This window comes from Chelon labrosus (assembly GCF_963514085.1).
Source record: "Chelon labrosus genome assembly, chromosome: 15".
Lineage (NCBI taxonomy): Eukaryota > Metazoa > Chordata > Actinopteri > Mugiliformes > Mugilidae > Chelon > Chelon labrosus.
In genome coordinates this window covers 12,108,154-12,122,572 of record NC_140348.1, presented here as the reverse complement: position 1 = coordinate 12,122,572, position 14,419 = coordinate 12,108,154, and the positions used below count along the sequence as shown (strand labels likewise).

Sequence of the window (14,419 nt, the reverse complement as noted above, 5' to 3'; positions counted from 1 at the left end):
GTAAAAATACTGCAGCAAGCAGTCTGCAGTAATACATGACAGCTTGTGCAACAGTTCCCGGCGCCGAATTATTATTATCACCGATGGGAACCTACACCACCCGAAGCAGAAATTTAATCTGAATCATAATAAATAATTGAACACACGACAATGCATGCATGGGTGCAACTCTTGTTTACAGGAAAGCCCTTCCGATTCCCATGTGATGAATTTGATAGAAGCAGCAGTTGGCTTTCCATAAACATAATTCAGTAACGTACTATAAAATACATAGCAAAGGCTTAATTCCTAGTTTTGCTCAATAATTCTACGTAATCCCACAATTATGCAAAAAAAGATAATAAGTGTAACAACATACTTCTTCAAAGCATGCAATGATAACTTTTAAATTGGTACTCGACTTAAATCAGTAATAAAAAGAAGCTACATCATATCACATATGCATGTCTCCTTTATTATCCCCCCGTTTAAGAACCATATTCTCTGTGCTCATCCAAGCAAGTCCTTGGTCAACTTTCGTCAAGTACACAAATCCAGATAAAAGCCCAGACGAGCTAAGCTGTGCACTGGAATTTGTGCTTTAGGGAGGTGTTGCTGTTGCGATGGCCCACTCTAGGGGGAGGAAGTGAAGGGACACCCCATACAGTAAGAGTACATGAGTGTATATTTCTATCATGTTGGAACTTGAAAGATATAGGATCTAACAATCTGAGTCCTCTCAGGCTTAATGTCAGTTGTCTGTCTTCTGCACCAAAGTCTTGTTGGTTGTCATTCTGGCCATCAAGTCAAGGTTATACCAGAAAGATAGACTTAAAGAGCAACCATCTAGGGCCTGAGGAGAGAAGAGTGAGGACCAACACTGTGAATTGCTGCTCTATACCACCACAACACTCAACTGAGACAAGCTTATACAGTAAGTGCTGTTTAAATGCTACCCTGACCCCCCCTTGTCTACTATACATTCATTGTTTATTTCCTTAAAATATTCCAGTACCCAAAGGAAATCACACTCCTAACAAGCAGATTTTGTCACTTCTTTTAACATTGTGTGATTGCGTTACTCTGGGTGATTATAAAGTAACATTCTGAGTGCCAGATCCCGATCAGTGATGCATTGACGTTACACATCGGGGCAAATTAAATGACCCCATGTCAAAAAACAAAACATGACAAACAAACATGTTGTGTAAATAAAGCAGAGCTTGTTCACAAGGCAAAGCGTCTTCCACCAAAAAAAATGTCTCCTTTCCGAACTGAGTGCAGCATCCTCACTATGTCAGACACCCTCCGTGTGCAGTGCAAACGTCCGTCCATGCTGAATATAACAGTGTCTAGAATTAACCAGTTCATGCAAGGAGGGTGTCTTCCATCCAGCTCATAATCCATCCACGTTTTGTTACTGTCATCTTCAAGTCGGCCAGATGTTTAGAAGCAGTCACCAGCATGTTGGTAATTGTGCCTTGCAGGCTCTCCAGTCACTTCACAGGTTCTCTGGGACTTTACAGTTAGAATTCCAGTTTCAAATAATAAAGCAAGCAAAGTCATATTGCAACCGTGAGACAGAGGTCCACTTCAGAGCCATCATGTTTGTGAAGCTTAAAGGGGAAAACAGCTTTAGGGGGCAGTAAACGTTGTTTCAGGTAGACAAACATTATGGACAGGGATGCATATTGCCAAAGGACTTAAAAATAAAAGAAGCTGGAAGCTGATTATTGCAAACACAACAGTAAGTTACACTTTTACCCCTCAAAAGAGATATGTGAATGTGTTCTGCATGCAGATTCAAACTGCCATGAGTGGAAGGCACTGTATACTGAAGCAAGGTCATGATGTTTTCATCACATTATCCAGGTCCGTACACGTAACATTGACCCAAGCAGGTCAGAATACATGAGGTCTGCAGTCAACTATGCAAAGACAGGAAGGTGATTGCTAGGTCTCTGTTCCCAAGGTTACAATTCACACACTACAGGAGGCATCAGCCTTCCATTATGACTTTAATAAACAACAAGTCGGTGAGAAGTGAGCTCGAAGTGGTTATATGAACATGGTCAGTAGTATTGAGATAACCAGCACTAGAAGGTGGAAGTAGCAGCCAGGTTTCTATATGAAGAAAAACAGACAGATGCAGTTGTTTTAGTGGCAGCTCTCTGTGTTGCAGCAGCAGCAGAAGGGAACCATAAGCATCTGGTTAGTAAAGCTACAGTACACTGTTTGCCCTGTGAACCCCATACAATGCACAAAAGCTGAGCCGAGTTTGGCTCAGGGTGGTCAAAGAGGACTACTCAAGTGGCACAACAGCATTGGTACAGCACAATAATAAAGAAATCTTAAATTTTGTTAAGTGCAGCAAAGCGCATACAGTTTCAGTGTTATCCAAGAAGAACAGGACATTGACATTACTGTCAAGTTAGATTAACAGGAAATCTGACAAAAAATATATATATATGTATATATAAAGCACCCATAATAGAAGTGGCAGAGTAAATTTTGTTTGCAATGGATTCTTTGTAATTTAAACAAGCCACTGTATGATTAATTAAAGACTGGAAAAAAAATGTCCAAAATCAAATCAGAGAAATTTGCATGTAAAAACTTCTAGTTACATAATTATATATCTTTCTTCAAATCAAAAAATTAAAAGTTAACATCCATTTGCCTACTTCCTTTAAAATTGTTGAAGGCCGCCAAATATTCTCCCTATGCTTTCTAAGGGTTTGTTTAAAATAAAGTGGAAAAAAAAACATAGTGCAAGAGGTAATGCAAGCATGGGTGCTTAAAATTGGTAACACAGATGTGAAACAAAAAGACACAGACACAAAACATAAAGAAAGCATGGAGCTGTGTTTTAGGGAGCTAGTTTGCCAACCAGTTGGCATAAATTATGCTGTATCTACGTTTGACCCCGAAACCAGACAGATCCACGCTTAAATACCTAGACAGGCCCCATTCCAAAGAAAACATGAAAACAGATACGTTTTCCCCCAGTAAGAAGCACCTGTTGAGACTTTTAAACCCAACAAGGTTTCCCCTTAAACTGGAGATCAGACAAAGACAAGAAGAAATACACACAGCGGGACACCACTTGCGCATGCCTTTCACTTTCAGGACTGGCACTTCTTTTGTCTATGTTTGCCTATCTTTGATTGCTTCAGTTGCTCACCTCTCAAGGTGTGTCACCTATTTGTGTCTCTTACGCATCCTGTGGCATGTTTCTATGTGGTCTGCGAACCACGAGCGTCCCCATCAGGGCTGAGGGCAGCTGGTCGGCCTTGAGCTAAAACGCTAGGGAGTATTGGCAGATGAGCACCTTCGCTCACTAAGTTCTCATATTCACTACTGTCCTCATCTTCATCATCCTCGTCATCATCTTCATCGTCTTCCTGACCTGCAGCTTGTCTGTCTAACGAGTCAGAGCTTGATCCGTCACCATTGCCAAGGTACGGAGTGCTTGGAGTGGTAACAGGATTCGGACTGGCGCTGAGGCCCAGGCTCAGCCCGAGGCCCAGACCCACGCCCATTCCCACTGGGCCAGGGGTAGGGTGTCCCGGAGAGCCCACAGCTTGGGGCCGGGGCAATAGAGCAGCACTGGTAGGTGGGGAAGAAGAGGAAAGCAGAGAGTCATCTTGGGACAAGAGGTCAGTGTAAGACGGTGGGTTGGGTGAGGTACTGGGCCGCTCCGGGGCAGACGGTGTGTGGAAAGTTATCCTGGACAGAAGGGAAGCCTCAGAAGGTTCTGTGTTCTCTTGTGGAGTGGAATGGGAGTCTGCATTTTGGGCTTCACGGAGCCCTGTCAAACAAAGAGAAAGATGTAACTGGTAAGAAGAGCACTCCTACTAAGTAAACTTTTTTTTTTTTAACAATGCTAATAAAAACCTGTGGAAATCGAGTTTGACCGGTTGTTAGATCAGACAGATTAGGCCTGAGGGAAAGTGAACATCGAAGATCTGAAATGCTAAGTATGCTTAGTTCAATATTTCTTGATTCGAGGTTTAGCCATTGGTCCTAAACAAATTCAAACCTCCACTTTTAAAACTTTAAGATATAATTCTAGTCTATAGAACCCAAAACAGACACATACTTCTCTCCTCTTCTGCTGTCTTGCGTTTCCTGAGGGCAATTTGTTGTTTGAGTTTGTTCACATCTTCTTGAATTTTCTCTTTAACACGTTCACTTTGTTCTACCTCTCCACACACAGCCTAAAAACAGGACAAAGGTGAAAAACAATCAGGCAAAATGGACAAACATCAGCTAACCAAACTAATTTACTACACATTTTAGGCAAGATCCACCAGAAATCCATTATCCAGCTCACCTGTACTTTATCTTGAAGTGCACTGTAGACTTGGAATATTGTTCGGATATCCTTCATAACACCATCTTTGTCAAAGAATTCGGCGCTGCAGACACAATTATTAATGCAGACATGAATTATCATTCAAGCAACGATAACTAATATCACAAAGTACAAGCTCACTCAGTTTCTTTAACAGGATTGCAGTAATGCCGTGCAGTGGACGCGATGTCGCGGCTAAATCAAACATATTTGACTGGCTGTGACACAGAAATATCAGCTGAATGAGCTAATGTGAAAATACAGTGATCTTATCAGAAGCTGGATAGACAGTACGGCTAAACCTCATGCCGTCTAGAGGACACTCATCTTGAACAGAAACAGTGGGTCTAAGTTTAGACACAAAGCCACAGTAATACAAGCAGAAGCATGTGCAGGCTGTCACATACCAGGCTTCCACTGCAGTCAGCCACCCACAAATGTATGCTGATACTACTTTGACACAGTGTCAAGCACAAACCTTCTCTAGCACACATACTACAGTTGACTAATGTTGGCTAAGGTGCACATGTTATTCCCCCAAGGGGAAGTTTTAGTATGTTGTCAGGTAAAAACAGGTGGCGGCTGCGACTCCACATGCCATTTGATGTCTGAACGCTGGAAGTCTGCATTGACATGGCAAAAGCACAAAAAGTTTAGAGTCTCAACCTTACCCATGCTCTTTGATGACCTTGGCATAGTTGAGTGAGGTGTTGGGCACTGAGGAGACTTTGTATTCCTGCTGGCTTGTATTGCCAAGGTTTGGGATTGTGAGCGTAATCCTCTGGTTGTACCTACTGAGTAGACATGACCAGTTAGTACAGTTAAAACATGATCTACATTTCAGGACAACAAATACTATTTCTTTCTGCAATACCTAAACTCAGGTTATCTTCATACAATTCCAAATCCAGTACCAGTGCTCTCTATCTCCCTCTATCTCCTCAGTGAAGGGAAACCCATAAAGATCATTTTATGAATTCACTAACAACAGAAAAAAATGAGAATTTCTTATGGATAAGGAAAACAATGACAACAGAATAGTTTGACAAGACACTGTCGAGTGTGCATGTGTGCATACGCTGGTCAACACGCAGTCGTTACCTGTGGTTAGGTCTGAAGAGCACATATTCCAGCGCGTGGGTGGAGCTGTTGGCGGTGGAGATGAAGCTAAAAAGTAGGAAGACAAGGTCGGGCACACCGAGCAACTGAGTCAGCTGTCTGTGGATGATCTGTTCCCTGAACGACATCTGCTGCTGCGTGTTTCTCCGGAACCGGTACCATCCAATGACATTCTACACGGAAGAAGAAACAATTCATTTAAAATGTGTTTGATCTAATGAAGTATCTGGAAACTATAGCATATGTGCTTCAATCAGGAAGTGTAACGGCATCAATGCAGAGTAACTCAATTTTGACATGCACCACGCCGTTTCACCTTCAGTTTTTAAGTACTTTTAAGATGGAACATTAAAAGAAACAAATAAAATCAACTTGTTTCTTGGGATGACTTTTAGCATGACATTAACATTTTATAGTCACAACATCAAATGATATCATAAATCACTCACTTTCCGCCTATCTTTAAGAATGTTGTTGAGATTTTCTTCACTGATTTTTCCAGCGTAGTCATAAAAGCTGATGAGAGGAGGGGGGAAAAAAAAAAAGAAGTAAGTTCAAAGTGATTCATCATGTCCTTAACTCCTCCTCTGCCTTAGCCTACTTCTATTACCCAATCTTGTCAGATGGGGCCATCTACTGTCCAATGTCAAATAAATTTCCTCTGTGTTAAAAGGCATGTAAGGCGACAGCTGCATTTAAAGTGTCAGTATATTTAAAACTAAGATATTACAAGCTACTCTGGTTAGAGTCCCTTTTATGTGGGGGAAAAAATAATAAATGTCAACAACTTTCAATAACAGTCTCTTTGTGTGCAACATCTCTTTTTGCCTTGTCATGCATGTGTTACAACAAAATTGCATCAGAATACATCAGAATCTAAACTTTTAAACATTTTCATCTCCCCAAAACACTATTTTGACGACAGGTACACTCACAACAAATTAATATAATAGTTATTTGAGAGCAGACATCCTATATCTTACCTAAACAACTGTGCACAAGGATCGTGGTTATGGATTTCTGTTGGGAATACACAGTGACAGATGTCTCAGTTACATTACATTATACTGTTGCCTTATATTGCATGTGCAGAACATCCAACATCTGCGATACACAACACAGGAATGTGCATTGCTGTTATTCACACACTTTATTACAGTCTAATCATGTAATTTATCTGGCCCACCACAAAAACATTAAACCTGGTCTTGCAAGGCAGAAATGTTTCTGTTGCTGATTATATTACCATTATTCTATTTTACACACACATGTCAACCTGATTTCTTTCCAACCACTTCAATAAGAGGTCATAAAATATGTGACTAATATGAATCAAAGCAGATGGATAAGCAATTTCTTCTTCAGTTACAAAGAACTGCCAATTACTGTTGCAAACAGGACTGAAGGGCTGAGCAGCAAGTAAGGAAGCAATATAACCAGGCAATCCACACAGCTGAATAAATGTTAATATTTAAAAACCTAACACCGAAATTGCTGCTCGCTCGTAGTATTACTGGCAGATGTTACATTATCATCAGAAATCTCTACTTTGTGCTTTCACTATGATTTTATTTGAAGGACTATCTCGAACAAGAAAGGGCAGTCTACTCAACATAAATAGGTAGTTTAATATAAACCTTCATCTCAGTTCAGGTTTTGCAATCCCACGCAGGGATTGCGTGATAAAAGTCTTCCCTTATAGATGTAACAAAGTTTACAGGGGAGTGAGGGAGATGTTAACGACATCAGTCTGTACACACACCCAAACCGTCTTGGAGGAGCTCTTAACAAGCAAATAGAGTGAAAACTCTAGTGCAGTCAGACAGACCAAGGGAATATAGGGGCATTAACAGAACTTGCATTACCTGTTGTTCTAACAAGCAACACTCCTTTGAAATGAGTAAATGGCAATGGAGCTTTTTGCAACAGACATTTTGACTTGTCATAGTAAAAAAAAGCAAAACAGCACAACAGTAACAATAGCTCTATTCTAGTTAATAAGCCACGGCAGTCAGCACGTTTACATGAACACAAATTAAACAACATTCTTTTATATGGGTCATGTAAACAGTAGATTCAATTGGGATATTCTGAACTGGGCTTTAATCCAAATGTAGCATTCTCTGATTAAGACACGCAGAATATGCTCACATAATTGGAGTTTTAGAAGCACACAGCCTTTTGTTTGTTAACGGTCAGCGATATGTGTTGTACACAAACCAAATAGTTAACACTTTGCAAGGCTGGAGTAGGGCAGCTCGCCCAAAAGAAAAACTCACTTTTCTGTTCAGAGGGAGAAACACGACTACTTTTAATCTTTATAAAAGACCTGTATAATTTGAAAGGGCCAGGCATTCCTCCATGGGACAATGAAGTAATCTAAAGGGCGTAGCTGCGTGAAGCACATCGTAGAAGTCGTTAATCTAAGTATGCACTCGTGTATGTAAACATTTTCATTATTCATAAACAACTTAGGGACATTTTATATTTCACAATAAGGGTATAACCCTGAATGTGCACAATATTAGGACCCCGACACCGAAGCTGATAAACAGAAATGTGCGATCATCATCTTTATTATTTACATGTGTTCCGTTCCAACTGTGACATGCCTAAATGTCCTCCGCGACAAAAGACTGAACTCCAAAACCTTGTCTTAAGACGGCTGCCAATCAGTTGCAATGTATTGCTTTAAGATATGAGGAAGTTTAGTTTTGACTGTTTCAGAGCTTACCTACTACCTGGATCAATTCTGTAGTGCTGATCTGTGTGTCACTGATGCTCACAGTCTCTTCTTGCCTTACGTCTCCTAATAGGAAGCCCTCCTGTGTAAAGACACATTCAACCGAGCTGTAGTTAAATCACTAATGTGGAGATGGCACAATTAGCTGGCTCTGTTGCTGGAGTTATTCTTCAAGCACAAATGCAAACACGACAGACTAAACAATAAATAAGTAAGTAACGAGTGTGGGATACGATGCACAATAAAGGGCAACAATATTAACAAACATATAAGATATCAGAACGAAATTGTTCCGGGACCAAATCAAGTCGTCGTCTTCTTGCAGATCAAGTCACTGAGAAGTGACAGCAGCTGGTAAACAACCGGCTCTTATGTCAGGAATGTGGGCAAACTTGTAGCTAGCCAAGTAACAACTATCCACCTGACCAGACCGACCTTTACAATCTTCAACTAGAGAGGAACACGGATGTAAACAGCGCTGACGTTAGCTTAGTTTGCTTTTTTTCCCCCAACAAGCTAAGCACAACGCATTTCCCCTCTTGCCTCATATCTTCAGAGATAAAGTTGAAGCCTCTCCCAAAGAAATAACGAAATATATTTTAATGCCCGTCAGTGAGTTTGTTAAGATAACAGACTCGACATCAACTTAGCGATGTGGCTAACAACCTATGCGGAAACGAGAAAGGCAAAAACTGTTTCCTGTCACTTGGTTAAGAAAACGTAATACGTTAGCTTGTGTCTTCATTTAAGATTAAAAGCCGAAATGACTGTAAATATTAGCAGCACCGACATACGGAAGTCACTTGACTTGGTAGCTTAGCTAACATGCTAAGTAGCCAACTACCGGGTATTTCCTGGAATTCAAACTTTCCCAACAGAATTGCTAATATTGATAAAACAGGTGTTCGTATATGGAGACATGTATGGCTCATATTACACATACATATTAAACACATATGCAGCTGTACTACATTAAATCGTATTAAGATCACAATCCCTGTCTTCATGTTACTGTAACTACACAGCTTGATTAAACCCAGCTAACCGGTAAATAGACGCAACCTATGCTAGCTAGCCAGCAACAGGATGATGACACTGGAAAACAACACAAACTAATGGCGTCAGTAAATGACCAGACACACCGCCGAGCTACGTGCGATTTCGCAACCGCTACGCAATGTCTGCAGATATCATTTTGACTACTTACATGATCTGAGTTGCTGTTGGCGCTGTGATAACACACAGAACTAAAAGTATAACCTGAAATGGATGCCGCCATGATGGAAACATCCCCATCAATCCCGATGCCCCCTGCGGTTGCAAGCGCGTTCCGCAAACGCAACGTCTTGTGGGAACTGTAGGCGACTGTCTTCCTCTCCAGCATGGAAGACGCCGCAGAGAGCACACATGGCTGTGAAAATACCTCGGACGCAGAGGACGACAGGTGTTCAGATAATGATTTTGGAACTTCAAAACTCGGAACGAAAGTATAGTAAGTGTTGCTAACGGTAATGTATGATAGTAGGCTATTCTCGCCAGGCTCCACAGCTAGAGGAGCTAGCAACAAAGCTAACGGATACAACTCTTAAAATCTGCTTTGGTGCTGTTTTTGGTAACGCATTAATTTTGTCCACTATAAACTGATGCAGTAAGTTCACCTTTATGATTGACACATCCAGTTTAGGGTGTGAGAGCAAGAAGAAAGTTGAATTGTTATCAACTGTTGGACGCAACATGCATTTAACGCATAATAAATAAACACGTGTTTATTTATTATGGGTTAACTCTGCAAATAAAGGTACCTTTGTTTTTTAAAAAGAAGTCATGTTAGAATGCATATATTCCATATTGAACTGTAGATAAACTATAGTTTCAGGCTGCTTATTCATATTGATGTGAATGTATTGTATTAAACTACAGAAATGTGTTGTCCGTGCAGTAGTATTGACATAACTAATTGTCAGTGGTTGTTTTCTCCAGTTGGGAGGATGCATACCAAAAAGAACTTGAGACGTTCAAAGACATCGGAGATGTTGGCGAGATATGGTAATAATACAGACCACTGGCTTGGCCACAATTAACCCACTGCATTCCACTGATTAGTACAGGGGTACGGGCTTGACTGTTTCTCAAACCTATATGTGATGATTCCTAATGAGAGACTTGTTTTTTGTCTCAAACCGGTCTCCCTACTAAAATCTGTGTGTTTCCGTCTTCTCGTAAGGTTTGGGGAGGAGAGCATGAGCCGTGTGCTGCGATGGATGGACAACGCAAAGATCCCAGAAGATGCAGCCATACTTGACATCGGCACTGGAAATGGAGCTTTTTTAGTTGAATTGGTACGAGTAATGACAATAAATGAAATTGTCATTATAATGCTTTGCAGGAATATTGTTGTTGTTGTTTTAAAAAACTTATAAAGTCACAATCTAATGCATTTCACCTCTGTTGTGTTAAAACGCCTCATCATTGTGTGACTGAGGTGATCTGAATCTTTAATGGATGGATTGCAAAAGATTTACTGTGGCAACCTTGTAAACAAACACAATTTGTTTGAGTCACAGTTAATAAATTCTGTCCTTCATTTGGTTTGTTTTTTTGTGTTCAGGCTAAACACGGATACAGGAATCTGACCGGTATAGATTATTCTCCAGCGTCTGTAGAATTGGCCAGAAACGTTCTGCAGGCAGAGGACTTGAGTGATGTGACTGTAAAGGTGGGTTCAGTCATGTTTATCCTCGGAATTGCTGTTAATTTACACTAGTATAGTGAAACAAGTTCTTATCCCAACCTACTCAACTGTAATATACCAACTATCCTCACTGGCATATTGTTGTGCTTCTTTGTTACTGTTTATTCCTACACAGTAACTTTAACTTTTCCACAGTTAATTATTTGAATGCTAGCTCTGTCCGTTCTTTTTATCTATCATCAATCTCCCATGCGTCGTGCCTCACCTCATATCATGTACTCTTGTTCATATTCTCCTTTCCTCCTTTCTCATATGTCCCATCTCCCTCTGTCTCTTTATCCGACCGGCCTCAAGCAAATGCTTCCCCCCAATGAGGCTATAGTCTATAGGCAGAGGTTCGATTCCAGCCTGTGCCATTCACTGCGTGTTGTCCCCTCTCTCTCATACCATTACTTTCTGTCTCTTTCCACTACCACCAATCAAATAAAGCCTTGGTATGGACGCTGTATAAATAAAACACCGCCACAAAGGATGCAGTGTGTTCACACATTTAACCAACAGATGTGAAACGGTACATCAGTGCCACACAAAACCACTTGTGTTCATAGTCACAGGTGTGTAAAACCAAAGTGATGACGCTGACATTGACACTTTTAATTGATTACAGTGTATGCTTCTTGAACATTTCCAGGTGGCGAGTGTGTTCTGCAAAAATGTTATTCAGTTAATTTTGCAGCGTAATATTTCGGTGGATCCTAATCCATGCAAAATCACCCACTGATACAAAATAAATTCCCTTAATTACTATGTGCCAGTAGTACAATATAGTTTTCAGTATATGGTGTGCCAACCTTGGTCTGGGAGGGTTTGAGGAAACATTCCTGTCTTTACAATGTGGGAAATTTGGATAGGAAGAAGGCCTTGAATGTGATGGAAGTCTGCCCACCTCAAACCCAAGATGAACTGGCAGGATTTAACCCACACCCAGTGGCACATACATGCAAGAAAAGCAGGTTTGCAAATACTGGCTGGTCTGTAAGGGTTGCGATGAGTGAGTTTTCCTCCCCTGTGCATAATACTGTTGCATATATGTTACAGGCATCACACTCTGGCGATGGTGTGTGTGCTTTGCCAGGGCAGAAAGGCTGCCATTGAAGTCAATATTGACCTTAGCTGGGCAGGGGAAGCACAGTGGTTCAATGTGTGTGTGTCTGTGAGAGAGAGAAAGGGTGAGCTGGCATCTCGGTCTTTTCTACAGTGCTGTAATTTTCCAAAATAATTTCTATGAATGCGCTTGTCTGTCAAAGGTCATTCTTTGTCTTAAATCTGTGTCAGGCCCCGTGTCCATTTACATTAGTCACTGTCTACTGCTGCTCTGACACTTAACCTTCATACATTCTTTCAACATTTTCCCCATTTTACAGACTCACACTCGAGTCAGATGCAGCAGTATGTAGACGTTTCTGTCTCCAGTGAACCACTGCTGATCCTCCTACATAAATCTCATATTTTGTGACCCGTGGTTATATGGCTCTCGAGCTCACCCCAGAGATCTGGTTCTGCCCTCTGTCCAGATAAAGGGGTCCTTTCACTCGTGGTATGGTAGTTCAGAAACCCCTGCAAAATTAACTGCTGTCATATCAGCACTTGGAATTTGGTTTTAAAGTGAGCCAGTGAAGTATAACACATTTCATCTCGGTTGATGCTGAAAGATTTCTTCTTAGGTGACTGTACAGTTTGCATTTAAAGAGCTCGAAGCAGTATTGCATATTTGCTGATCAACACACCTTAACTTCTAACCATTTTGTTCAATTTTAGGAGGTGGATTTCCTAAACTGTCAAGGGGAGCTAAAAGGTTTTGATGTCTGCATCGACAAAGGAACATTTGATGCAATAAGCTTAAACCCAGACAACAACATTGAGGGTAAAAAACTGTATGTCCAAGCTCTAAAAGATGCTCTCAAGGACAGAGGATTCTTCGCTGTCACTTCCTGTAACTGGACAAAAGAGCAGCTGCTAGATAGATTCAACGAAGGTGAGAGCGAACACTAAAATTATTAGTTTTATTTCTAGTAGTGTATTTCAGTCGTCTGTTCTTATGCCATAATCTGATTAGCTACTTGGTTGTGACTGATGAGTAATTTAGCAATCCATGTAATCTTGTAAATGGTGTTTTACTGCAATGTTTTTATCGTACCTGAGGGCAAAATTGACTTTGTATCCAAAGCCGCTTAACTTCTAATGAGGCAAATAAACAACGACATGCAGCCATTCAGTACAGCTGAAAAACAAGCTGTGACAATCATGAATTAAAATTTCATGATTGTCACAGCTTCACCAAAGACGCTGGTAAACATGGATGTAAACAAAGCTGGATTTGTATTACGTACAAACATGCATATAACCTATTTCCTTGTGTTTAGAAGTCTCCACAAGGAATCTTTAAGCGCGTACATACGAATACTTAAAATGTTAATTCTTTTTGTGTGCATCAGTGTGATTTCCACGCGTGTGTCTGGTGTGTAACAGCTGTTTTTCTGGGACCTTTATTGTCTGATTGTCAGTCAAAACACAGACACACTTTCATAGCGACGACAGTTACCTGCCAGGTTGTTAAGCTGCGGGCAACAGCAGCCTGTGTAGTCAGAATTTCGGCAAGCTTCCATTAGCTGTCACTTGTCTCAGTGTAGTCCCGCTGGAGAGCCTGCAGGGGGCCAAAGGGCCTTGAGATCTCATCTGTCACGCTGACAGCCTGTCTTTACTAGCCACAGGAAGCCTCACAGATGGCGGATGGTTAGCTCTATACTCGCAGTTGTTCTCCTGTAACCCCCCATTAGTAACGTAGCCATAGTTTACGAGCAAAGATATAAGGCATCTGTGCTCACGTTCTACTAGTTTGCATCATGCACATTTCTTAACCCTCACACTTTCTCTGTGTTGCCTCACAGGATTTGAGTTTGTACAGGAGTTGCCCACACCCAGTTTCCAGTTTGGAGGCAAGACAGGCAACAGTGTGGCGGCACTCATCTTCAAGCGAGTACACTGATTCACATGTCACAAGAGGATATTTGTCATCGATCCTGGTCACAGGAACTTTGTTGACTTTTATACAAAACTTTCTTATATAGCCTTCCTTTTGTAAAGAGCGTGGAATGAAGCAGATCTACAGCAACTGCGTGGGATTTTTTTTCATGAAATGAATCAGTCTTTGGTTTTGATGCTTTCATATTTCACATTGTTCCGAATTATAAGACACAGCTGATTATGTATTATCTTTTGTAACATTTCTACAGAAAAGTAACAAGATTGTTTCACTAATTTTCAATTTTGTTAACATATATTAAAGTGGTGTTTAATATATTTTGTATTCTGTAATGTACTCATTCAAATACCCTGCTTTTGAAGATAATCCTGGACCAAAAAAAAAGATCTATGCAATCATTGTTACTGAATATGTTTTACCTGTTCCATAAATCATTTTTAAAGCCCCTCAAATTACTTTGCAATGACCCTTTTAAGAGCCATGTCC

At 40.7% G+C, this 14,419-nt stretch overlaps 2 protein-coding genes across 4 annotated transcripts; one reads left to right on the top strand and one right to left on the bottom strand.

The window, feature by feature from the left end:
* Positions 1-227: 227 nt before the first annotated feature.
* Positions 228-9,582, bottom strand: abraxas2 (abraxas 2, BRISC complex subunit; the record flags this gene model as incomplete). Of its 2 annotated transcripts, XR_014699480.1 has the most annotated exons (10): positions 228-2,103; positions 3,164-3,790; positions 4,082-4,199; positions 4,316-4,400; positions 5,008-5,130; positions 5,438-5,628; positions 5,905-5,971; positions 6,439-6,475; positions 8,190-8,280; positions 9,406-9,582. XR_014699480.1 is itself a non-coding variant. In XM_084561441.1 (9 exons), 9 exons carry the CDS (start codon positions 9,580-9,582, stop codon positions 3,216-3,218), a joined length of 1,464 nt encoding a protein of 487 aa, XP_084417567.1. In that variant the 3' UTR covers positions 228-3,215. The 2 variants fall into 2 exon arrangements, 1 of the variants encoding a protein (XP_084417567.1); XM_084561441.1 differs by having other exon boundaries at positions 228-3,790.
* eef1akmt2 (EEF1A lysine methyltransferase 2) lies at positions 9,564-14,250 on the top strand. Of its 2 annotated transcripts, none has more exons than XM_084561442.1 (6): positions 9,564-9,690; positions 10,179-10,244; positions 10,423-10,537; positions 10,807-10,914; positions 12,709-12,925; positions 13,839-14,250. In XM_084561442.1, exons 1-6 carry the CDS (start codon positions 9,581-9,583, stop codon positions 13,934-13,936), a joined length of 714 nt encoding a protein of 237 aa, XP_084417568.1. In that variant the 5' UTR covers positions 9,564-9,580; the 3' UTR covers positions 13,937-14,250. The 2 variants fall into 2 exon arrangements, with proteins under 2 accessions (XP_084417568.1, XP_084417569.1); XM_084561443.1 differs by having other exon boundaries at positions 9,585-9,690; positions 10,163-10,244.
* The last annotated feature ends 169 nt before the right edge of the window (positions 14,251-14,419 follow it).

Coding starts and splice junctions, on each gene's coding strand:
- eef1akmt2 (XM_084561442.1), top strand. CDS start 9,581: ATGGAAGACGCCGCAGAGAGCACACATGGCTGTGAAAATACCTCGGAC. Junction 10,245..10,422: donor GGAGATGTTGGCGAGATATG/GTAATAATACAG, acceptor TCTTCTCGTAAG/GTTTGGGGAGGAGAGCATGA. Junction 12,926..13,838: donor GCTAGATAGATTCAACGAAG/GTGAGAGCGAAC, acceptor GTTGCCTCACAG/GATTTGAGTTTGTACAGGAG.